The 26354-nt window shown below is 38.7% G+C and overlaps 1 protein-coding gene across 8 annotated transcripts in view; it reads right to left on the bottom strand.

The window, feature by feature from the left end:
- The window catches only part of RUNX1T1 (RUNX1 partner transcriptional co-repressor 1), a 181974-nt gene extending 156254 nt beyond the window's left edge, over positions 1-25720 (bottom strand). For 2 of the 8 annotated variants that reach the window (XM_069086656.1, XM_069086664.1), the window contains exon 1: positions 23006-25206. Coding sequence is in view for 3 of the 8 variants with exons in the window: in XM_069086662.1 (XP_068942763.1) it covers positions 24842-24869 (28 nt within the window). In the remaining 5 variants the exon portion in view is untranslated. The other 6 variants (XM_069086657.1, XM_069086660.1, XM_069086658.1 and 3 more) reach the window with 5 other exon arrangements.
- Between the last annotated feature and the right edge of the window lie 634 nt (positions 25721-26354).

Raw genomic sequence — 26354 nt, 5'->3', positions numbered from 1 at the left:
TTCATCAACAAAAGGCAAGAAATTTACTTATGGAATCCAAATGGATGCATTTTGTTTTAGAAAAGCAATACAGGTACATAAAAGACCTGAATTCTCTTTAAAACAACATGAATAGCTTGGGTTCTTTCTAAATTTTATTGGGTCATGCTAAGGAACATTGCCCAATATTGGGACTAATTTTAACTGCAAAAGATTTTCATTACTTTCTTCTATGAATTTTTATCAAGCAAAATTAGTATAAGAGAGAAGTGGCTGTTTAAGAAGAGAAACAAAGGAACTTCAAGAATGAACCATTTTGGAAAAATAATAAAAATTTCCAAATCAGTCTTAAAATCAAAGATTAAAGTAGATTTACTGCAATCTCCTCCAGATTGAAGGCTAGGAACCAAAAACAAACTTGCTGTTCATGCTAAAGTTTTGAAGGAATTCTGCCCTTGGGGCCCAAGACTCTGGAATCTCCTTAGAGGTAAAACCATTTCAAGAGTTTTTTGGGTGGGGCAGCTAGGTGGTGCAGTGAATAGAGTCAGGAGGACCTGAGTTCAAATCCAGTCTCAGATATTTGACACACTTACTTAAGTGACTTTGGGAAAGTCACAACCTCAATTGCCCTCCAAAAAGAAAAAAAAAGTTTCTTGGGTATATCAGTAACTACAGCCTCTCATAATGTGGACTGAATTCTGTTCTTAGAAACAGAGAATAATCTAACTGATCCTATCTAGATATGGCACTAGTCACCACTGATTTCCTAATTACCAAATCAGTTCTTATCTCCCGATTTATCTCTGCATCCTTCAAAACTGCTTATTTTCCTATTCCTTTGGAAAAGTCCTTCCTAAGTCAATGTTTATGACATAGCCCTATCTCAGTTTGCTTATTTCCCTGAATGATCTTCAGGCCTCCTCTAAAAACTTCTTTCTCTCTCATATACCTAAATGAGGCCCATATTCAATGGACAGTCCTCAGATCTCTGCTTACTTCCCTCTACACCAGTGGCATATCTTTAGTACTTGTGGGTGTGTGCTCACCCCTTTAACAGTCCAGTGAAGCCTATGGGATCCTTCTCAAAACATTTCAAAATACATAAAATTGGATTACTAAGGAGACCAATTATATTATCATCATCATATATCATATAATTAAGTTGTATTAAAACAAAGATACAATTTTTCTCATCCAAACACAAGGGCTACCTGTTATCTGTCCATGGACACCTGGAGGTCCAGGAACCCCAGGGTTAAGAACCCTTTGTCTACATTCTTTTCTTTGAACATCTTCAGTTATGACCTCCATTTACCTGGGTCCAAACCTCACCTCTGATATTTACCACCTCGGTTGACCTAGGTCAAGTCATTTAATTACTTTGGGCTTCAATTTGTTCATCTATTAAAAAAAGGAGGGGGTGGGTGGGGGAGGGCCTGCCCTAGATGGCCTCTGATGTATGGCCTTTCCATCTTCTAGATCTATGACGCTACGTATAAGATTATTTTCCAAATCTGTATCTCCAACTCTGACCTCAACAGTGGTAGTAATTTGTGTCTAGGAATCTTTAAACTTCTATGTAGATGAACTAGGTTCCCACACATGGAGGAAGAAGAACGTGTCATAAGCTCAAGCAGGGCTTCCTACCCAGTGGCCTGGCCCATGTTCAACAAAAATGGTCAACACAAGTGGGGAGTCAGTACCAGAGGAACCATGGTTGCTGGTGTCACATTTATTGCCACTGAGTTGCCATGTGCTCCAAGTTCCCTACCTAAGTATCAATAAATTAGCACTTCCTCCTTTCTCTGCAGACAACTTCATTTGACTCAGTAATGCCATACTTCTTTTTGCTACCCTTACTTCTACACATACACACACCCTTCAGAGATAGAGGTGGGACCACTGGAGCATGTATTTCTGCATAGCCTTGGTCTTATCAACCAGTAACCTCTTACTCCCATCAATTTTACATCTCAGCAGCCCCTCGTGACACCCTTCTTTGTGTGGGGCCTCACCCCATCATCAGGATATGCCCAAGACTATGCCTACCTATAGAAACAAAGGGAGGTACAAAAAGGAGTCAAAGAAAGAAGGCTACCATCCTGGTGTCACCTGGAAGCATGACCTAACCAGCACCTCATTAACAAGAACAAGTAGGTAGAAATATTATATTGTTATATCTCTCTTCCCTTTCAATAGTCAAGGTCCTAGAAAAAAGTTGTCTATATTCTTTGCCTCCATTTTTGTCTCTTCCAATTCACTCCTAGCCTCTTGAAATCTTGCCTTCAACCTCACCATACAACTGAACTTGCTCTCTCCAAGGTTATCATCAACAATCTCTAAACTTCCAAACCCAATGACCATTGTATTAGTCTTCTTCCTTCCTGACCCTCTTTAGTGTTCTTGCTCCTGAACATTTTCTCCACACTCTGTTTTTGAGACTACTCTCTCCTGGTACTCCTTAAACCTGGTTAACCACTCTCTCAGTCTAGCAACCACTGTCTCAGTTGGGTCATGCCCAATGCCTTGCCCCTTGTACCATAAGGCTCTGTCTTGAGCTCTCCTCCATTCTTTACATTCTCTCTCAGTAATCTCTTCAGTTTCTACATTTCTACATTTAAATTATAAGTTCTTTGCAGATTATACTGTCTTAAATTCTAGACATATTTGCCAACTGCTTATTGAACTTTTCTACCCATGTATCCCATTGTAATTTCAAACTCAACATGCTCAAAATGGAAATTCTCTCCATCTATCCCAACTCACCCCTTGTTCAAGTGTCCCTTTTTCTGTTGAGGGCACTACCATCTTTGCAGTACTTTCGCACATACTCACAAGCAGATACTCAGTGATTCTTGACTTTTCCCTTCCTGCTTCCAATCAGGTACAGTCTTATTCATTCTATCTCTGTAACATTTCTCATTTCTACCTCTCTATTCACTGTCCATCTAAATTAGGCTCTAATTACCCCTTGCTTGAACTACTATCACAGCCTACTGATTGGACTCCTGAATTCCATTCTTCTCCACAGTTGCCCAAATAACCTTCCTAAAGCACAGATCAAACCATGTCATTTCCCTGCTAAGGAATATCATATAGCTCCCTATTGCCTCTAGGATGAAAATAACAAATTCTCAACTTGTCATTTAAAGCCCACACTTCATAACCTGAGGCAGTCAACCTCTCTAGGCTTATTACACATTACTCCTCTTCACACATACTATGATCCAGTCACAGTCACGTGTTTCTTGCCTGCCAAATCTGGCATTCCATCTCCTGTCTACATAGCTTTGCATAGTCTATTCTCCATGCCTGGAGTGGGCTCCCTCCTAACTACCATCCTCTAGAATTCTTACTTTCTTTCAAGGCCCAGCAAGATTTTCGAGACTGTCCCAGTTATTAGGGCTCTCTTCAGGTTATCACATATATACTTTTAGCCTACCAGTAGAATGTTAAGTTCCCTGAGGGAAAGGATCTTGTTTAATTTTACCCTGTATACCCACAGCCTAGTTAAACACAGTATCTTGTCCTAAGTACTTAATAAATGTTTATTGCAATGGATTGGAAGCTACCTGATGATCCTCAGTGGAATTCTTCTCCACTTCCTCATACTAGTGTGCTGTCATTCACAACTTGCACCCTCCTCCTAGGGCCCCCACCTTTTGCCCTAGTTCAAAAATCCCTATTATGAAGGGGTGGCCAGGTGGCTCAGCAAGTAAGAACACCAGACCCAGTGTTGAGATGACCTGGGGATCAAATCCGGGCTCAGATAGTTAGCACCACACCCAGAAATAACTGGTCGTGTAACCTTCAGCCAGTTACTTAACCCCGATTGCTTAAAAAAAAAATCCCTATTATGGCTCCAGTGCAACCCAATTTTCCTATTCCTATCATTGTTATCATCATTCCTCCAATCATCTAGGTTTGAAATCTGTCAAACCATCTCAGCTGCTCCCTTTCCCTTCTCCCCTACCCAGATATCGAATCAGTCACAAAAACCTATTTATCATTGCCTCTAGCCTAATTCTGTTCCTTATCACTTCTTACCTACATTACTGTAATACTTTTTAACTGGTTGCCACTCCTCTAACTTCTTCCCATTCTAATTCATCCTAAATAACATAAACTACCAAAGTTTCCTAAAAGAAAGTTTTAATAACACTACTACTTTCCAAACATGCACTGATAAAGCATTATACAAAACTGGCTAAAAAAATAAATTCCAATATCATCCCATTCTCTACCACAGGGGGTTCTTAATCTTGGGTTCATGGACTATACACATATGTACACACACAAGAGTGATAACCACATGTTAGTATAATTGGTTTCTTTTGTAATCCAATGTATTGTATTTTATCCATTTAAAATATTGGTCTAGGAAAGGGTCTCAAGGCTTTACTACACTACCAAAAGGGTCCATGACACAGAAAAGATAAAGAACTCCTCTTTTACAGAATAAGATATTTAACTTGATATTTAAGATCTTTCATAACCTACTTATTTCCAACCTCATGGTCTCTATTTTCCTATGTGAACATTCCATCCTTGTCAATCTATCCCTTAGAAAACTTGAACTTCCTATAGGCCAACATTTCTGCCTTCCTCCCTTCCTGGTATGCCTAGTCAAATTTGACCTACATCCCTCAAAGCATTAACTCAAAACTCCATTTCAAAGACTTGAATACTGCAGCATCAATGTTAACACAGCACTTTTTTTTGGTTTTGTTTTGTTTTTTTATGAAGAATTTTGTTATGCACTAGGGAAAGAGAGATCAGACATAGGTTTAACTCTCAAAGAACTTACAAAGGCACCATGTAGAAATGACAAGCATTATTTTAGTGGTTTATGTGCCGAGTCGCAGTTTCTACATTTTAAAAATGTGGTAGGATCTATAGGAGCTTGCCTTCCAGGGTAGTTACAATGATCAAATCATAGATTGATAGGTAGATAGATAGATAGATGGGATAGACAGATAGATGGATGGATGGATAGACAGACGGACAGATATAGACAGATAAATATAGATACAGATATATCACTTTGTAAAGTATAGATATAGATATAGACAGATACATCACTTTTTAAAGTTTGAACCCTAAATAGATAAATTTCAGTTATTACTAATAGGCAGAGATTAAGAGGGAATTATGTCCAGGCACATGAGCAAAGGAAAAAAGAGGACAGGATGAGAATGGGGGAAGGAGGAGAGGGTGGTAGGTAGTTCAGTTTGACAAGAAAATAGAATCTGTGGACAGAAGTAGCAAAAAAAAGTTGGAAAGCTAAGTTGAATCCAAACTGTGAAAGTCTTATAAACCTAATGTAAAGAATGTAAGATTTGTTCAATAGGTGATGGAGAACTACTAAAGGTTATGGAATTGATGAATGCCATGATCAGAGAGGACATTAAGATTACTCAGGCAATCCAATGGGGAACTCATTGGGGACTGCATAGATTGGAGACAAGAAGACCAGTTATGGAATTATTTCAATAGACTAGACAAGAATAGATTAGATCTGAAAACTGGTGATTACAGTGTAACTAGGTAGGAGGGTTCTGACACAAGAGGAGTTACTAACAGAAATAAAGGAGTTGGTTGAGTTGAGTGGCTGGCTGCTTTAAGGTAGAAAATGAAGCATTCTGTTTTAGACCAATTGAATTTAAGGTTATAAGGGATTTCCAGTATGCAGTTAAAAAATACTAAAGTGGGCTCTGGGAAGGAGTTAAGGTTGAAGCTATAGATGTGGAAGTTATTTGCATGGAGGGGATGATTGAAACAAAAGAAACACATGTAGTACCAAATGGTTAAAGGTGAGAAAGAGAATAGTGGCTTAGGATAGAACTTCAGGAAATATTCATGTTTAAGGGATGGAAGAATGAGGAGACAAAAATGTGATCAGAAGTCAGAGGATAAGCTTGACAATTCAGAATTGGGAAAGCCAAGTATGGAAATAAGAAGAAAGTAGTATCTACAGTATCAAATACTATACAAGTCAAGGAGGATTAGAATATGAAAGATTATTTTGCATTCTCTTTTCTTTGAATCTGAGAAACATGGGTGATGAACTTACTTTTCCCTGAGCCTCAGTTTCCTCTTCTGGAAAATGAGGATAAAAATATTTTCATGAAACTATTGCAGAATTCTGAAATCACTTTAAGCATCACAAAAATGTAATCAGAGCACTTTTTTTCTATACAAATTCATTTGGAAATATTAATATATTGCCTTGTCAAATCTATATTGTCATCTTGGGCTTTTATGCTCACATGCCTGGACATCCTGGGCTGGACTGTTCTATCTTCTTTATTAATTTGTCACAAGTTTGTAGAATTCCCTCCCTGAATGTTTCCTCTACCCCCCTCCATGAGGAATTTGAAATGATCAATTTCTTGGATGAAGACATAGTTGGGATGTTTATCAAATGTCAGAGTGACAAACTTCTGGGAGGAATAGCTAACACATCAGAAGACCGTATTGGAATCTAAAAAAAGATAAATTGGCCACCAAATCTAATAAATAAAATTAAACATACCACTTGCTTTCAAGAGTCAACTTGTGAAAATATAAGATAGGGGAAGTGTAGCTAAACAGAAGTTCACATATAAAAGATCCCAGAACTTGGGCAATAATAAGCTCAATGAGTCAACCTGTGGATCATATCGTGGCCAAAAAGACCAATATATCCTTAGACTGAACAAATACAAGTGGTTACCTAACCACTTTTCTTTGATACCATTAAAGACTGCATCATAAGTGTTGTGATTAGATCGAAGTATCATATTTTCTGAAGGAAAAACATTATTAAATTAGAACACTTGATCTGAAACAAAGTCAACAAGGTAAAGGGACTTTATATCCTGCTATTCTTGAATCAATTGAAGATAACAGGAATGTTTATACAAGAAAAGAGTTAAGAGGTCTTAGATTTGAGAAAGGACCTAATTATTCATGTGTTTGAAGCACAGGTCATGTGGAAGAGGGACTAGGGCAGGGATGGGGAACTTGAGGACCTTGAGGCCATATGTGACCTTCTAGGTCCTTGGGTGAGGTCTTTCCACTGAGTCCAAGTTGTATAGGACAGATGCTTTTGTTAAGGGGATGTGTTTTATAAAGTGTGGATTCAGTCAAAGGGCCACACTTGAGGGCCTAGAGGGCCACATGTGGCCTAGAAGCTGCAGGTTCCCCACCCCAGGCCAGATTTTGTTCTGGTTGAGCCCTAAGGTCACCTGTGGGAGAATGGGAGGAAATTAGGAAGGTGTAAATATTGATTTGGAAGAAAATTTCCTAAAAAGTAGACCTATACAAAATTGAATGGACTGCCTTGGAAAGTAGCATGCTCCAGGTTATCGGACAACTCAAGTAGAAGTGTTAGTTTGGGGACACTAAGAATGGTATTTTCTTCTCAGAGAGGAGTTGAATTAAATGACCTTCCAATTAAGGTGATAATTTATATCCTATCTCCCTAACCCCCTTTTCATTGTGTCTTATATACAATAGCAGTCAATAATTAATTATTGAATAACTTGATTTTGATTTGAAATAAGGTACCTTCTTCTTGGTTTAATTTTCAGATACCATTAAATAATAAGTGAATTGAGTCTCATTGAAATATACTGCCTTGATTCAGAGTTACAAGAACTGTTTGTGCCACTACCAGAACTATCTTCCCTTTGTAACTTATTTTACATACCCTCCTTCTAGCCAACTTAGACAAGTCAGTAGAAACAGAGTACATTTATTTCCCATTTAGACCTGACCTAACCTACTTACCCACCTATTAACTAAGCCAAGAGAGATGAGAATTCATGATCCACATTTGTTTCCCAGGTTTCTAAATAAACCCAGCCAGGATATAGATGTGAACGTATGTGTGACAGGTGGGAGTAGGGCAAAAAAACAAAAAAAAGAATTTCTGAGGGATAAAAGTCAAAGCAATCTCACTGTCACTTGCAAACCTCGTACATTCTAGGGAAAGGATCACAATGTCAATACAGTAACACTGTAGCTCCAGTCCCAGCATCATCTGCTTCCCTTCCCAGCTGTGTTTGCCCATCACTGTGTACATAGCATATGTATATATTTAGGAAGTAAACTATGTTGTCTTTCCTGTACTGTATTTCATTACTACCTTTGCTATATGTACCTTTAGATCAATAAACATGTAAAACTAGGAGGGGGGAAAACCTTTAATACTTAATCAACTTCCTAAGAAAGCTAATTTAAAAAAAACCTAAAAACCAAAAACAAAACCCTGCTTAGCTCCAGGATAATTAAAATAACAATTTGGAGTTGACTCTTCAATCTGCTTTTCTCACTTACCACAGCCTTCATTTGATGTACATCTTAAATACTTTAGCAATTCTACCATACTATTTCCCAGGTCCCACAGTCCTGCCATAGCAACCCCTCATGTACCATTATCTATAAACTTTTTGGCAGGATTCTCTGGTCGCTGGCGGCACTATGCTTTAATCTCCTTGGCAACTGGCCCTACCTGAGTGTCACTAGGAACACTCTCCCTTAATCTCCAGTGAAGCATTCTTACCAAATATTCCTTTTAATAGGATTATAGTGTGGCTCCTCTCTCCTAGAGTTCTAATTATCTCACCACCCTACCAGTACTCTCCCTGGAACTCAGTAAAGGCTGCCTGCTTTTTGAACACGGTTAGCCAATGTTGTTAAAACTCTTGGTGATGTTTTCTAAAAGGCTTTTTACGATAATGTCCAACCTACTAGAGCACTAGCATCTCCCAAGGACCTTATTACATATCTATTTAGGGATATGTGATTCATTGTCCTGAAAGGTATGTTTGTGGGGGATTCCCTTCCCTGTGTGATGGGAAAAGAGAGTGGGGCAAGACCTCAGTCTGACTTCCTTATAAATTTCCACAACATTCCAAATTATTCCCACCACCTTAAATATGAGAGCTCTCCCTGATAGTTACAATTTTATTACCTAATTTGTACAGAATTGTTTTCACATCATCTCCCTGTTAGACTATGAGCTCTTTGAGAGCACAGGACTGTCTTTTGTCTCTCTTTATATCACTAGAGTTTCCCACGGTGCCTAGCACATAGTAGGTGCTCAATGTATACTGCCTGACAGACAACCTCCTATGTAAGGACTCTGGCTACATTTCACACCACTTAGGAAAGCAGTGAGACCTAGGAGCTCAGTCCAACGTCAAGTCCCTTTAAATTTAAAAACTTATCTTCCTTAAAAGTTCAACTCAGATGTGACATCCTATGGAAAGTTTTTTCAATTGTCGCTCTCTCCCTGCTCAATTTTTCTTTTACTTACTTATCAGCACAAGTGACTTGAAGGCAGGGAGTGTTTGGTGTGGTTTTTTTTTTCCCCTTCTTCTTTTTCCTTTGCATTTCCAGTACCTGGGACAGTGACTTGCACAGAGCAAGTCTTTAATAACTTACTATTGAATGAATAAATAATCCTGATGAATAGCAGATTTCAACTACCAGTGGGAATGAAGAGACAGTATTTGTAAAGCACTTACCACAGTGCCTGGTAGGCTTATTCCCTTCCTTCCTTGGCCATGACAGAAGGAAGCCTGACCTGTGACAATTACTAGGACTTTTATAAATCAGGCTCCAATTATTGTCAAATAGACCTATTTTAGTCTCCTTTAGCTAAACTACAACAGATAACCCTAGTCAGAACCCTCAGTTTTTGTCATTCTCAAATTTAATGCAATATCTAGATATATCAATTTTGTTATGGGGAGTTGGGATTGACATTGAGATTTACATCAGACAATGTCAAAAGCACCATTTCTTTAAAATTTTCCTACTTAAGATCTTATATCTGACTCAGTGAAATGATTCATTCCCAGATGCCACTGCTTTCTCTATTACTCTTGAATTTTGAAATGTCCTCAAAAGTGTTCACTTTGAGATGTCTGAAATGTCCTTAAAAGTGTTCACTTTGAGATTTCAACAGGGCACAGGTGCACTCATCACCACTACATTTAAGTTACTTCTCCTTTCTCAGTCAAGTGACCTATCTGTACATTGAGGATAATAATTTATATTACAAGAGACCAGGCCAATTCTGTGTTAACTCCTACTGAAGGAAATGAATCAAGTTCTTTTAGCAACAACTGAAATCTTCAATAGCTCTTGACTAAATAAAGAGCAGCTAGGGGCTGCTAGGTAGTACAATGGATAGAGCACTAAGTCTGGAGTCAGGAAGATACATTCAAATCAAGCCTCAGACACTTAGTAGCAGTGTGACCCTGGGCAAGTCACTTAATCCCTGATTTGCCTCAGTTTCTCATTTATGCAATGGTGACATACTGGAAAGGAAATGGCAAACCATTCCAGTTTCTGACAAGAAAAACCCATGAATAAAGTCCATGGAGTCACATAAAGTTTTATATATATATATATATATATATATATATATATGACTAAATGACTGAACAAAAAAATAAAGTATGCTGTGACAATCAACTGCTGAAAGAAGTACACTAAGAATTGAAGTTTTGGACCTTCAACAAAGGTAAGAAATGCCTCCCGGAATTTATGGGGCAAACCATGAAAGAAACTTATCTGGCCCCCAGATTTACTAAGCACTTACTATGTGCCAAGCATTGTGCTTTAAATAAGTACATTATAATATTCAATAAATATATGGTCAGATGCCTAGAAAGAGAGATAATGTTCCATACAGATTCCCATACTTTATTAGAGGCAGTGGCAGATTCAGGGGAGACTTGGTTCAAATCCAAACTCTGATTTTTATTAGTTGAGTTGACCCTGGGACAGATAGCACCTCAAAGCTCCAGTTGTCCTCATCTGTAAAATTAGATTATTTGTAGGATGTACCTCACAGGATTTGTGAGGACCGAAGGAGTCCATTTAGGAAAAATGTTTTGCAAACTTTGTCAAATTTTGTCAAAAGTTGATAGGTACTATGTTAACGTTAATGGTCCTCTTCTTACTCTGAAACAAAAAATATTTCTCCCTGCCATCCATGGGAAAATTTCCTAAATCCTCTCTATGTTCCTATATAAAAGTAAGAGAACTCTATTAAGAGTCCACATGAAATCCTTTCTGTTCATAGAATTTTGGAGAGGAAAATCAAGAAAAAAAGGAATTTACAAAATTAAAGCAGACAGTTCTAGAATCTCACTATTAGAAGAGATGGGGAAAATACTTTAAAAAAGAAGAGTGTTTTTAATCTTTCACATACAATTCTCAAATAGCATTTTGCAACTTGATAGTCAAGGGCATTCTATATGGGAGTTTACTTTCAAATACACAATTTTGAAAATGTAAAATACACTTAGAATAACTAACTTCCTCCACCACTGGAATGTTGCCAGATCTTGATGAAAACCAGCAACTACATAATACCCTAGGGATTCCCCAATCCAACAAATGAAAAATCCTCAAATTGAGGTTAGTGGAAGAAGCCCCAGGTTTGAATAGATTAAATGAACCTGGGTAGTCACATTCCAAGCACCCCCTTTACAAGGTAGGTAGATTGTAGAAGAGATAATGGGGGAAAGTTTAAAAGCTGGGCCCCGTATCTTTCTTTCTATACTTCCCAATCTACTCGAATGAAACCAGTGTTCTCAAATCTCTTTTTACCAGAATAGGGTGTTAGCCTTAGTGACCTTAATTAAAACTAGGCATAAAAAAAGAAGACACACACACACACACACACACAAATCTGACTTCTTCCTTCTTGGGTTAATTAATATATGAGAAATATTATTCATGTACAATTTAAGAAAAATATCAGATTTTAGGTAGTACTTGCAGAAACCCCTCTCTTGCTAGTGATTTCAAATACTGTGAATAGTTTCAACCTTTCCGCAAACAGAGACATTGCAAAAGTTCAGTGTTGTAAACATTAAGAATGGTACATTAACCTCCTACTGGCTCCAGTGGAGAAGGCATTACCATTATTTCACAAGCATCTTATTGCAAGGTTACTGGAAAACTTTCCCATATAAATACTGACAATGCTACTCAGTCTGTAATACTTTCTGTATTTCAGAATTGCATTGACATACATGGTAAGAAATTGTACAAACTAATTGGGGTGAATTCTGTGACTGCCTTAATGTTTTACCATAAGTGAATAGGTAGCTCAGGATCATGACTTAAGTATGAGATATTAGGTACTGTACATTAAGTGTATATGCCTATTCAGTCATTAGGCTCTGAAAGTTCTAAAACTAAAATATTACAACATTTTCACCTTAAATTCTAGATTTTAGAAAGTGGAACTAAATCTTGTTTTGATTTGTTGCACACAAAATACACTTTTTTAAACTGACCGTTCTTTTTTAATAGGTGACGTTTTAAGAGGAAACAAAATGTTAATATCAAACATGTTAATTTAATGCATTTTTACACAAAATTTTAGAGTGATTTTCTCTAAAAGCTTTATGACTTACCAATGTAAATAATAAGGATCAATAACTATCATTTTCCTGATGACTACTTACAATTTATAGATCACTATTATTTACTATTAAAAGGCAGCTATGAATATCAGTGTATAAGAATCAGGAAGACTGGAGTTCAAATTCAGCATCAGACATTCACTAGCTATGTGACCCGGGGCAAGTCACTTTACCTATGACTTTAATCCATTGGAGAAGGAAATGGCAGACAACCCCATGGAGAATATGGTCCATAGGGTCACAAAGAGCTGGACATGACTGAATGACAACAACAACAACAATATTTACCATTATAAGTCAATCCATTTGTAAAAATATATTGAGTAAATTGCTAAGCTTCATCCAAATTTTGGAGTTTAAATTTGTTTTTTATAACTTCATATTTGTAATGGGTTTTGTGTTTCTTGTCTTCTAAATTGGTGGGGAGGGAGTTGGGGGGAGGAGAATTTGGAACTGAAAATAAACTGAATTTTTAAAATTTCAATCTTTCTTGAAATGCTAGTATCCCATTTTCATGTTCTAGAAAGAAAGTGCTTTCATTTACTTATTTTTTCCATTTAAGGTACAGGATCAAATGATAATTTCAACAGGACTATCTAAAAGAGGGATGGGCTATTATTAATTATTATTTATCATCATCATTAACATTCAATGGCTGAAAACAAACCTTTCTTTTTCCTGAATATGTCACTGGTAAAATGCTTCCAATTTTTCTCTAATGGGGTGCTTTCCAAGTCCATAAAACTTATTTGATTAGCAGCACTATTAAACCAATGCTTTTGTATGCAGGCACTCAAGCATAATTTAATCATTTTATTTAAGCCTGAAAAAAATTATTCTGAAAGCCTCGGTAAGTAAAATATTCTTGATTGGTTTAAACTTAAATTTGCAGGTATAATAAGGGCGAAATAAATCAAAGAAAGCTCACTGTGCAGTGGAATATTGTTAACTGTATGGCCTATTAGTTAGCAATGGGTAAAAAATAATGTACTAGAGAAACATGAAAGCAATAACCAGTTTCAAAGATTTAGAATATGCTTATGCAGTATTTTTTTAAAGATTAAAAAAATGCATTTTGTTTTGTGGAAGCCACCCTGGTCTTCACCTATGGATACCTCTTTCACAGTCAAGAAAGATCAGGTCCTAATTGCATAATACCATTTTATCTGCTAAACATAAAAGTGCCAATAAACAAAAATGCATATTAGGCAAGAGATTTTCAGAATAGAAAATTGGGTTTCTTTGTATTTTTTTTTTGTTTTTAAATAACCCACTTGCATTAACAAAAGATTGCAGTAGCTTCCAAATTACAGGGTGTTATTTTTAGTGGAAGTAGTTCAATATTCATATTGGAGCAGATGTAGCAGTTTAACAAAACAGCTCTTCAAATCCTGCACAAATTGAAAACAGGAAAACTGATTGCATTTTCTCTTATCACTTTCCTTTTCTGAATTGACACTTTTGGCCTTCTGAAAATGTACACATGGCTTTCATCTTCGAAGCACCTGCTGATCAAACAGAAACCTAACATTTTCATGAAAATGGTATAAAGGACTAGTTTTCTTCTAACCATTTTTCAGGGCATCAGCGGCCTACTTATTGTCAACAATTGATACATACAAATACACAATGCAAATAGCATAATACTGCTTTATACTTACATTAAACTTTTTAAAATGGGTTATTACTGATTCTTTGCATTATAGTTCTTTGTCTGCTTAAAATTCCCTTCTTTCCTTGGTTTGCCCAACACACAATTTCATCATATAGCCAAAGATGATTGAAAATAAGTTTCCAAAAAACGTAAGGAGACTAAAATAATGAATAGTTTGTGGTTGATATTTTTTCTCCTGTCCTTAGTTGCATAGGCTACACACACACACACGCACGCGCGCGCGCGCGTATATATATATACATATATGCACATACATTACATATCTAAAATGTCAGATTACATATACCCATATAAATGTATAAATTCATAAATCATGTTTTCCTATGTTATTATCGATCAAAAACAGAGAAGCAAAAAAGAAAAAATGCCACAGAACATTAACCTTATTTTGAAGTTTCCTTTACTATCCTTAGACATGTTTTATATTAGATGTAGCTTTAGCAGGTGCTTGGGGGTTGTAGTATCCCAGACTGTGAAAGAACAGATGTCACCCTAGTCCAACCTGGCAAGCCTCTAAATTACAACTCCAACAATTCACTACTGATATTGGCTGGTGTGTTAAATGTAAAAGTTTAAAATGAGTCTTCTTGCTTATGAAACATGAAATATAAGGATCTTATTTAGCCATTCTGCTTCTCACATGGTAAACTCAAAAATTCAGTGTCCCCTGCACTCCCCCCCCCCAACTAATGAGCACCATTCTCCCTGCACATAATTCTGGATATAATTAAAGCTGCTCCAAAGACCTGGTCCATGTCGATTTCTTAACTGATGGAGCCCTAACCCATGTAAAGCACTCTTCTGCCATCCTCTACCATTCTGCTTCAGTGATAAGGTAACCCGAAGGCAGAGATGACATACAGTAATATATGTGCCACTCTAGCTAGTTGGTCTGTGAATTTCAATGTTTCATCATGCTCACTGAGGCAATCGCAAACTTGAAATGTCAATATGTTCAGTCAATAGAAGTAAAATAATGGGACTCTATTGTCTTACCCAATCGATCTGCTGCTGTCAACAAGGATACATGCCCCCCTGGCTTTAAACAAATTTTAATTAGGCTTTTAGTTACTGGATCATATCTATATATCTATACAAACACCTTTTACCTTGGCCATTGGCAGAAACACATTTTTCATTTTTATTCCTTTCAATTTTTACTTCCAACAGTTGATTTTTAGCTTCCTAAACTGGTGTATAAAAAAAGAGAGTTGAAAATTCACTCTTTGTCCCATGAAGAATGTTGATGTCTTTTACATTTCCAAGCATGAAATGGAAATGATCAACTTTAAAGCAAATCTATCTGACATAGCTAACATATTTAATGTGATCTTTCCTCTGGACTAAGGTGCTGAAAGCATACGGTAAAACCAGATTAATCCAAAACTAAAATGATGTTCCATTTGTTTTTCTCACCAATCCAAATTTTCTTAGCAACTCCTCACTCACCCAAAAAACCACTCCAAGAAAAAGCAAAGCCAAGCACCAAATAATCCTTCTGGATTCCTTCACCCTCTACCCTAGTCCATCATTCTTAAAACAGATGCACCCTACAGCATATAACTCTTTTTTTGCTTACTACAATGAGGTAGAAAAGAGAGAGAAGAAAGATCAAACACTTAAGTCATTCAAATCCATCCAAAGCTTCATTCAAGGACCTTCTAATTTAAAGGGAGTCTTTCCCAAGTCTCACTTTATTATACATATACATAATATATATTTGTGTGTATGTGTGTGTGCATACACATATATAATAAAGTCACTGGGCAGTTTATTTCCTCCTTCTTTTAATGGCTTTAAAGTCCAGTCAATAAATAATCTATTATCCCCCTCCCCCTTCCTTGTGTCTCCCCTAAACCCATTCAAACCAGCAAAACTAAACCCAATTAGAGATAAGGCCCTCGGGTAATCTCACCTCTGTGAGTCCTGTTTGGATAGCGGAGGTGAAGGGAGATAGCGTCAAGGCCAGAGCTGATGCCTCCTCCTAACCCCACAACAAAAGGCAGATTTCTCTTTCTCCCCCAGCTAATCTTTAAATGTAAATTCTCTCCGCCAGCTAAGAGGAGGGACAGATAACAGGTTACATCTTCACTTCTCCTGGTCTTATTGACTTCTGCATCATTTGGAAAGGGAGGGAGGGAGGGAAAGAAAGATGCAGTCTTCTCCCTTTTTTCCTTCCCTCCCTTCCTCATTCTCACTCCTCCTACCCCTTGGTCTCCCCTCCCCTCTTCATGGAGATTACCTTCTGGCAGGAGTACAGGAGCAGAGGCAGCGGCAGAAGCAGCAGCAGCAGCAGCAGTAGTAGCAGCAGCAGCAGCAGCAATAGCAGCAGCAGCAGCAGCAGCCTGGCCCCGGCTTTGTATTCATTAAACACACATCGAAGCTTATCTGAAGTAAAAGCCTTGTCAGGATGGCACATTGTGTGTGAGTGAGTGTGTGAGTGAGAGAGAGGGGGGAAGGCAATGTGCATCAGGGTGATTACAATATCAGCAGGGCCCAGATGGAGGCAGGAAAATAAACAGAGGGTGTGTGTGAGACTGAGAGGGGAGAGAGGGAGGAAAAGAAGAAGACAGAGATGGAGAAGGGAAAGGAGGGAAATTAAAAAAGGGATACAGGGAAAAAGAGGGGGGAAAGAGCCTAGTGAAAGAGGAAATGTGGGGGGGGGTAGGGATAGGAGGTGAGAGTGGGCACAAACACTCACTACATCTTCCTAGCAGAGAAAGGATATCCAGGGGATATGGCCAGCCAAGGGTATATTGTCCCTGGCCATTCTGAAACCTGCCACTCTGTGCCCTAAACACCTCTGCAGGAAGGGGAAGTCAAACCTCTTCCATGAGATTTCCCCTCTTGGCCCAGATAAGAAGAAATCTTTTGTCCTAAAGTGGAGCATGGGATATTGTTTGGAGAAGCATGCCAAAGAAACGTTTGGTTTTAGGAATCAGAGCTAGAAAAACCTCCTGGAAATCAAGCCTCACCTTCCCCCTCCCATTTTACAGATAAGGAAACCGAGGCTTACTAAGATTAAATAAGCTGTCCAAGTGCATGTAGCTAGAGCTAGAATTCTATCTCAAGTCCTAGGATTCCACACTAACTGTTCTTTCTACTACACCACAATCTCTCTTTTCTTCTTATATTCTGAAAGCCACAATTTAAAACCAGTCTAGTCAAACTTCAGTCATGTAGAACAGATACAGAAGTTTTAATAGAGGTCTACATTTCTTTACGTAGATACAGTTATGTGTAGTTATACATATAGATACCTGTTGGTATTATAAATGCCTGAAACACAGGATGCATCTAATAAATGCTTTTTATTTACGTATGTGTATTTATAAAATCCAATTTTCCTAACTGACCCTAAATGGAGATCTCTGTCCTTCTTTGTTAGTCCATCCTTCTATTCCATGATCACACACACACACATACACCCCAAATCATGTTATTCCATCCAGCCCAACTCTCCAGCTTTCTCCAACACTCTCTAGTTTATTGCCTGTATCACCAGAAGAAGCCTTGTTACCTCTCATTCAATTTCTGAAGTAGCTTCTTAGGTCAGCATCATAAATCTAGTGTCTAGAATATGGCCTCGCACACAGTAGGTACTTAATTCAATTGGTCTAAGTAGGAGTCTAGGGAATAGTTTGTATTTTTAAAGTTTGGTTTTGCTTCGGATAGGAATTTTAAGCCAAAGATATTAACTGGGGATGGAGACCACTCAGATTCCCCATAATCAGCCCCAGGCCCAGGAATTGCAAAACATTCTAGGGCAGCTTAAGCATTCGATAAGGCCAGGGTTCACCTTCTCCCAAAAGGGTCAAAAGGAAGGTACACTCCAGGGAATCCCCCTTAGGCTTCCCCTTTCCTTTTAAATGCATCCATCAGGAATTTGGAACACCAGAGCAGATGCATTAATGGTGTGCAGCTAAGAGAGCAGGGGTTGGTATTATTTGGGGGAGGGGATGATTGGGGGAAGATTGTGTGTCAGATTTTAATGTAAGAGAGCTCTAGTTCAGAAGCTATCAGTAAGGAGGCAGGCAGTGAGATCTCCAATGTGGTGCATGCTTTCAGAGACAGTTACTCTGAAACTTGTACTTATTAATGACAGTTGATTTTAAATTATATTAAACTGAAAAGGGAGGGAAGTAAAAATACAGAAAAGTATCTTGGAAGGTAGAGAGTGCAAAGATGAGTACTGTTCAGCCAAACAAGCCTTTCCCATCACTTAGCTAAAATAGACAGGGAGGGAGGGAGGGAGGGAGGGGGGGAGGGTGTGTGTGTGTGTGTGTGTGTGTCACACACACACACACACACACTAGTGGTAGGTTTTCTCTCCCTCCACCCCCACCTCCAGAAAAGAAAAGACTTAAGGGAAATTTGATATGTAATACAAAGTGAAAAGCAGGAGCATAGATGGGGGAAGGGCACGTGTGAAAATCTTGTCAATGCAATGAATGTCAGATAAAAAGGGGCCTGTCACAAATCCTCCAGTAATCCAATAATGTGAAAACCTCTTGGTATCACTGAGAAATGAACAAGGTAATATTTCTTAATTCTTCAAAAAGTGACCTGGTGCAATAGTTGAAGGGGGGGTGGGAAGTGGGGGTGGGAGATGCATTGCTAAGAAGTCAACTATTTTTGGGCAGGATAGCTTACAAAAGCTGGTGGGCTCTTAAAGGAATGAAAATCTGTCACTCTTACATGTTTTCAATTTAATACCAGATTTTTATGGTATCATTCCTGCTTTCACAAAAGGTCACCTTTCACCTCTTCTCTAGCTGCTACTGAAAGCCATATTTAGAAATAACCAGACACAATCATGTACTGTCTCAAATTAATATTTTAGTTGAACTAGTTTGGATAGAGTCTACATACCAACAGCCATAAACCTCATGCAAGAGTTGGAAGAAAAATACCCCTAGTTACTCGACTCAATTTACAAAATGCCCACATTTTTTTTTCCATAATATGTTCTCTTGAAATGCTATAAAATCAATGTTGGTGTCTCTTTTATATTAATAAAATAAAGGAAGATGTAATACATCTAAAATATGGAGGATATAAAGACAACTGCATAAAACCAAACATGTTAAATAAATTCTTTTGTAAAGGCACAGTGAAGATATTTCCATTACTATGCTGCATATTCCTTGGCTTATGATTTCCACTTACAGAAATATCAATCACATCTCAAATGGGAGTACAGAACACTTTCTAAAGCAAACCACTGGCTACAAAACCATCAAACTTTAACATAAAGTAATATAGTAAAAAAAATATAATCACAGCATAAATATATGCCTTAAGTGGTGTTCTATAATCACAGCTGTCTCAAAGTCCAGACTGGAGGCTAGAAATCTTAATTTCAGCTGGCTCTCTCTTAATAATGGGCTACCTTCCTATATAAAGGAAGAAGTCCATCTGCCCCAGGCAGATAAGTTTTGAAGCATTAAAATAGATAAAAATCTAGCATTTTCTTTCTGGCATTCACTATGTGAATTCCAGTGTGCTATAATGTGAGAATTCCAACATATGACCATTATAGCATAATATCTCATTGCTCAGCTTGTCATTACTTCATTTGTAATTCTTATGTTAATTATGTTCATAATTACTATAAACAGATGTGGTAGACATTCATGTGACCTTTTATTGCAGAATGCATTCCTCACTCATTTCACTCTGATATCCCAAGTATATGAAACCAAAATGGGGGTGGTGGAGGGATGTTTTCTAATGTCTCATCAGCAAAATTCAAACAAAACTTACACTTTCTTCCTCTACTTCATGTGCAACTTTTGACTTATTTAAACATTAATGTTTAATTCTGCCTTTACAAGATCACTAGTCCAAAAATATTGCTTCCAAATTGAATTGTGACTATCGATATAAATCAAATGGGTGGAGAGGTTGTTGTGATTGTTGTTTTTACAAAAAGAATCTGAATAGTGAATCTTTACTCCCCCCCCTCCATCTTTGTTAATGCAACAGAATCCTGCTTTAAAAAAAAAAAGTCCCTAGCAGCTACATAGCAATTTATCTGCTGACAACTCAGCCATCACCCTCTTTACATAAAACACATTTACAATAAAATCAGTATGGATTTCATTAGCTGAAAACCTCCTCGAATTTCATTTCTTTGGCCCTAATCTATAATTAGTGTGGACAGACAGGTGCAAGCCCTTCTCTTCTACAGATGGCCACTGGAAACGGTGCAAGGGAGCTCCTTCTGTTTAAACAACATAGAGATAACCTGCTCTGCTCTTATCACTTACAATTACCTCCATTAAACTGAACTAATGTTTACTTTAATAAAATGTCCACTGTTCTTTAAACATTATTTAGGAACTTTTATATCCCCAGTAAAAAAAGTAAGGATGGAAAATTTCTTTTTATATTATGATCATTTTTTTGAAGTTAAATTGCTCATCAGAGGCTAATCCCTTTGGATTCACAAAGGTATTTGGATGATTTTTTACATCTATTAGTTATGTTGAGAGTTGTGTACTTTTTTTTATTAAAAAAGTCTTTTTAGGTACCTATGTAATACTTTTGCCTTTATATTTGTGGAATCTTGCTATTTAGTCCTTGAAATGTGGAAACAAAGAGTTTATAGTCAAGTAGATATACTTGTACATGATATAATATCTATAAATATATTTACATATAGAGTTGGTTATTAAGCCCTATAACTTTCAAAGCTTCAGTTTTTCAAACTTATTTTAAATGCTTAATTCTCTCTTAAGTATTATACCAATTAAAATTATCTGGAATCTAAAATTCTATCAGTGTATGGTATTTTTTTTAGCTAAGCAAATTATAAAAGGAAGATACTCATTTCATATAGGTACTATTACAACAACTCTAACCAAAATCAAGTGCACCTCCCTCAGCTATGATTCACTTCAGGATGACTGGTAGCACAAAGAACATTTTTAAAATCCCAAACTGTAACATATTAATATCTCCTCTCACTGGGCTTACATAAATTACAGTAAAGAACTCCAGCAAGATGAAAACTGACTTGTTTCTCCACATGCAAATCCTGCAGGTGCCAGTTTTTCAGAATGCTTTGCTAGCTAGGCTGCCTGCCCAGAGCCTCAATGAATCGGGCTTTGCATTCAGTGCCTGTCAGCTGATGCTCATATCAAAGAAGTGAGAAACAGGATTTGACAGAGGAGAATGTTCAGAACTGACAAGCCACTGACCAGCTTTCCAGGTGGAGGCATTTTCCTCCCATTATGATCCCTCTTTTACCATTTAATTTTTTTTAAGCTTTCTTAGATAAACTTCTATTTATAAACATTGAGCCTATTATGTGGAAGACCAGTTTCCATTATTTTATTTGGAGGGCAGGGAAAAAAAGAAAAAGTTTGAACAAATACGCCTTTCGTGGTTAATATTTTATTTCTAACAAAATCTGGCAATTCATTTTAAAACTGAAGATTCTTTAGTAGAACCAACTCATGCAGTCAGTTGCCAGTGACCTGACTTGACACCACAGTCCCCATGCTATTGATAGTATGCTTCTAGTTGAGTAAGCCTTTTTAAGTATTTCAAACTAGATGATTATTGGAAATTACTATCACAAATAGCCAAAGTAAGTTTGAGGGAGATCAAGAGTGCTATCTCAAAAACTCTTTGTCTAGCCTCAGAGTTCTGTAGGCATTAAAACAATACCAGATTGTTTTTCCCCTCACATATTTGTAATGAATATGAATTGTAAAAAAGACTAGACATGGAGAGCACTTTAGCCCATCAAGTGAAAACACTGTCTGCATAGTTTAAAATCCAATTCTTAATGCTGAAAAGAAATTTAATATGCAATTGTTTTCTTCTCAAACCCAGAAAAAAATCCGTTTACACACCAAATATAAAAGAGATGCTTAAAAGAACTTTTCCGTGCAGATATGTGAAAATATATTTAAGAGCTTTAGAAAGATGTTAAATATAGTACAAATAAACAAAACAATGCACACTTAAAAACTTCCTCTGTATTTACCTGCCTTTGGGAAATACCTTAGTCAAACTGCATTCTACATTAAAACTGCATCAAGACTGTCACAGACCTTCATAGGCACAGTAGCAACCACTTTTTTTTTTTTCAAATCAGTCACCTACCCCCCATTATCTAAAATCACTGGGAAGTTAAAGCATGACCAAATATGGAAGACAAAAAAGTAAACAATTGAAATGTAAAACCAGAAACCACAGAGTTAACTTTATCACACTCTCCCCTCTCTTCTCAGGATGGCCAAGTAATCCAGTAGCCATATACTAAACTTTTATTGAACTTTTTCAAGGAATGATAGGGCAAAGACCAGAACAAATTGAAACAATGTAATACTTACAGGGTTAAGGTAGAACTATTCAGTAGACTAAAACTGAGGGCCACCATGCTAACAAATCATCTATCCTAGACTAGCTGAGTAATCTCATAGGCTTTTAAGTAGGAACTCACTGGGCAGGGACCCACTCTAACTGTTGTGCTCTTTCCAATACTGGTAGTTTATTTATAGCAAAAACTGATGATAAAAACCACTGGAGTGCCCTTAACAAAATGGTACAGCTGTTTAAAAGAAAGAGGGTGGGTAATGTCCTCCATAGCAGATTTCAAGTTAGTTTGCAAATAAGGAAACTGCTTTGGTCAGCAGCTCGACCTTTATCAGGGGATAAATCAATTTGCAGCAGCTGTGGACAGCCATTTAAGTCCAGGGCCTGAACAGATTAATTAAGGGAAGCGATGTTAAAAATTAAAAGGGTCAGAGTTATATTAAGTACATGAAGTTTGACTAGAACAGCTTTTCTTTCCCCCTTTCAATCCTACCCCTTCCTCTCCCTCCCAGCTTCATCTCCCCAGGAATGCATTCCGAGGCTCACAGGGCATCCCGCCAGCCCTGATCCTGGACATACATACCCTTTGCCCTAACGCTTTGCAGATTTCTTCCCCCAAAGAAACCAGACTGCGACGTGAATAACTTCAGTTATAGCCGCCCCCAAAGGAATCTGAGGCAAATACTCCTCGAATGGATTTTGACAATCATATGAGTACAGCTCGCAGAATTAGAAAAGGTTTCTGTTTCCTGGGTTTTGCCCTCCTCCTGGTCCCTCCCCAAGCGGTCTCTTTTCATCTCCCTTCCCCCAACACCAAACCGGTAACAAGTTCTCTGGCAAGGGGTTCCTGGACTGACCGGTTTGGGAAAGGGTTGTAGGGTGGTTATTTTTAGTAGAGCAGTGGTGGAGCAAATCCTACTTCCCGGGATCCCAGCACACGGGCTATCTATACTTCTCAAGGTCTGTCTGGGTTTCTAAATGAAAAACTTGACTTGCTTCAGTCCAGGGGAGAGCGGAAGAAGCTGCTCGGGGTCTGAAATGCAGTCTCGCTCGTATGAAGCATCCATCCCCTCCTGGTCAGTCCCGCGGGAAGGGCGGTTAAGGCTCCCTTTTTAAACCCTTCGCTAAAGTGCAGCTGACCAGCAAGGGACACTGCCTGAAGAACTAAGGGAGAGGACCAATGTAACGATCCCCTTTCTCCTGGTCGTTTTCTGAACCGTACTAAGGCCCTGGAGGTCGGTGGCGTGGGTAGATCAGAGCGCCCTAAGGGAAGGGGTCGAGTGGGCTACCCAGGCCAGCAGGGTCACTTCTTTTCCTCCTTGCTGTTCTGCAGGGCTGATTCAAATACCAGAGACCTTTTATACTTAAGAGATGCGGCAAACTGACTTATTCCACAGCTGCTAAGTGAAATATGTAAAAAGGAGTCCGGAGTGGAATGAAAGGGGCAGCGGAAGGGAACCTGAGCCTGAGGTCTCTGCCCTCCTTTAGTTCGTTTTACACAGTGCAGAGACTGAGCAAACCCATCCGGCACACAGACCCGGCCTTTTCTCACGATGATGCAACAGGGAAATGTCAACAGCATCTCGTGCGGGGTTGTCACACTACCTGTCGTGTTGTTTAGGTTTGCCATTAAAAAAAAGTCAAAGGGTCTCAGATATACAAAATTATAAAGCCATTTGAAAGTGTTTCAGTATTGACAAAATTTTCCTAACCCCAAAGTACATACTGTAAAAACAACTGGAACATCAAAGTTGGGAATTTTACTTCGCTTATTTTAATTTTTTTTAAAGTCCTGAATAATAATTTTAAACCACTGGTAATAATCACATGGAATGGACTAAAAATATTAGCTTTTTTTTTTTTTTTGCAATATGCCAAATATACATTAGGGCATGGCATTTTTAAAAAGTGTTTGTTTTGTTCTCCCCTTTTAGAAACATCTGTTCGCCTTGATCAGAGTGTAATTTAGGCATTTATAAAGAAATGTTTCCAATAGTTTTATAAAATATTCTTCATATATAATATTTTGATGACTCGCGAAGTTGGTAATAGTAGCTTCCCCCATCACACACACACACACACACACACACTTGCTGAGGTTTCTAATATGAAACAGCCTGTTATCCAAGGATTATTCTCGTCCTTCCCCTGTGCTATGCTTCCCCAGCCACCCTAGGCATCCCAGTCCTTGCATCGCTTCGGCTAAATAATCCAAACAGGAGATGGTGAGAGGCAAATAAAACATTAGGGTCATCATAGTAGTAAGAATAAATAGCAGCTCCATCCACCCAGTCAGTTCGCCTACCTGCCTGTCCTTTCATTCGGTCCAGATACCCAGGTTGCGAGATACCCTCCCCGGCCAGGTTGTCCCCAGTCCCTTCCCGGCTCCCAGAGCCTTGCTTCTGGCGTATGTACTTACACTGCAAAGGGCCGGAGATTCCCACCATTCGCCACAGGCTGTGTGCTGCAAATAAAACTTCTCGTCCTTCCCAGGCGGAGACGCGGGTAGCCCAGACTGCAGGAGGGGAGAGGGAGAGAGGAATGCAATGCAGCTTCCTTTGCCAGTCCAGAGTATGTATCCACGTCCACACACACACACACACACACACACACACACACACACACGTCAAAACCAAACGAGCCCAGGGAAGAACTCCAGCTGTTGGGAGCTCTGTAGCAGCACCAGCTCAGAGATTTCTGGTACCAAAAAGGAAAGGGACGAGGACGGGGAGCAAAATAAAGTCTCCACGTAGAACTAATTACTGCGGGAGATTCTCCACCCCACCCCCACCTCCTTTTCGTGGTTGTTGTTGCTGCAGACAAATGTGATATGGAGTGCAGGCAACTGCTACTGTCACAGGCGTCTCTCTCTCTCTCTCTCTCTCTCTCTCTCTCTCTCTCCCTCCCTCCCTCTCTCCCCCCCTCCCCCCCCCCTCTCTCTCCCCCTTCTCTCCCCCTCTCCCTCTCCTCTCACTCTCTAGGAAGGCGATGTATATATTTGCAAGGCTGCCTTGCGTCTGCCTCGAAGAAGGAGCTCCATGCAATCTGCGCGGCTCTGCCCGCAGAAGGCTCCCACGTATCAGTCTGGCTCCCTCTGCTCCCAGCCACCTCTCAAGTCAAACAACATACTGCCAGCAGCCGGCCCCGGCTCCGCTACCCAGGTGCAGGGTGGGGGAGGGCTTCAAGCAGTGGGAGGTGATAGAGGTAGGAGACATCTGTGTCGTGAGGAGGTCAGAGGGGTCAAGTATATGTTAACAATAGGCGAGCGCAGTCCCTCTTGGGCAGTCTGCCTAGTCTTTCTGTCGTTCTCTCTTTTACAGGGAGGACATGGAACTTGCCTCCCTAATGATGCCTTCCCCAGGCTGCCTGCCTGCGTTAGGAGTCCAGACTGCCCTGCAGTAACCCAAGACGAACACTTTCCCTAGCCATCTGGAGAGCTCCTGGCTTCTCTGCCTGTATCTCATCACTGTCTGAAGAGACAGCAGTGCTAGAAATCAAGCCACTCTCAGATCTACTCTCTAATCCCCTTCTGTTAGCTGATTTTCAGTCTGACTGACTATTTGCTTTCGCATTAGATAATAGCCTTAGAGAAAACAATTATCATTTTCTTCCCCCACCCTTGTTTTTCCACTTCTCTTACAGTACTCCAATATGGAAGGCCTCTTTATATGTATTTTTTTTAAGAGAAGAATATTTGGATACTTTAGGGAAGCCCCCCCTCCCCCAAGAAGCCAGGAGGAAACGAATTCCAGATATTTCGAGTATAAATTAATAAACACTATGCAAAAAATACTTGAATAATAAACATCAATATTCGGGTCAGATATAATCAGATAATGGCTTGCAATGATCTAGTACAATGAAATCCATATTAATATACTATGACAGAAACAACTGGAAATATTATCTTATTTAAAGAAAAATTGAAAATC

The sequence above is a fragment of the Petaurus breviceps genome, unplaced genomic scaffold (genome assembly GCF_028583685.1).
Source record: "Petaurus breviceps papuanus isolate PSGF00001 unplaced genomic scaffold, PetGlider_PUasm1.0 179, whole genome shotgun sequence".
NCBI lineage: Eukaryota > Metazoa > Chordata > Mammalia > Diprotodontia > Petauridae > Petaurus > Petaurus breviceps.
The sequence above is the reverse complement of the archived record's forward strand: the minus strand, read 5'-3'. Positions and strand labels throughout refer to the sequence as shown.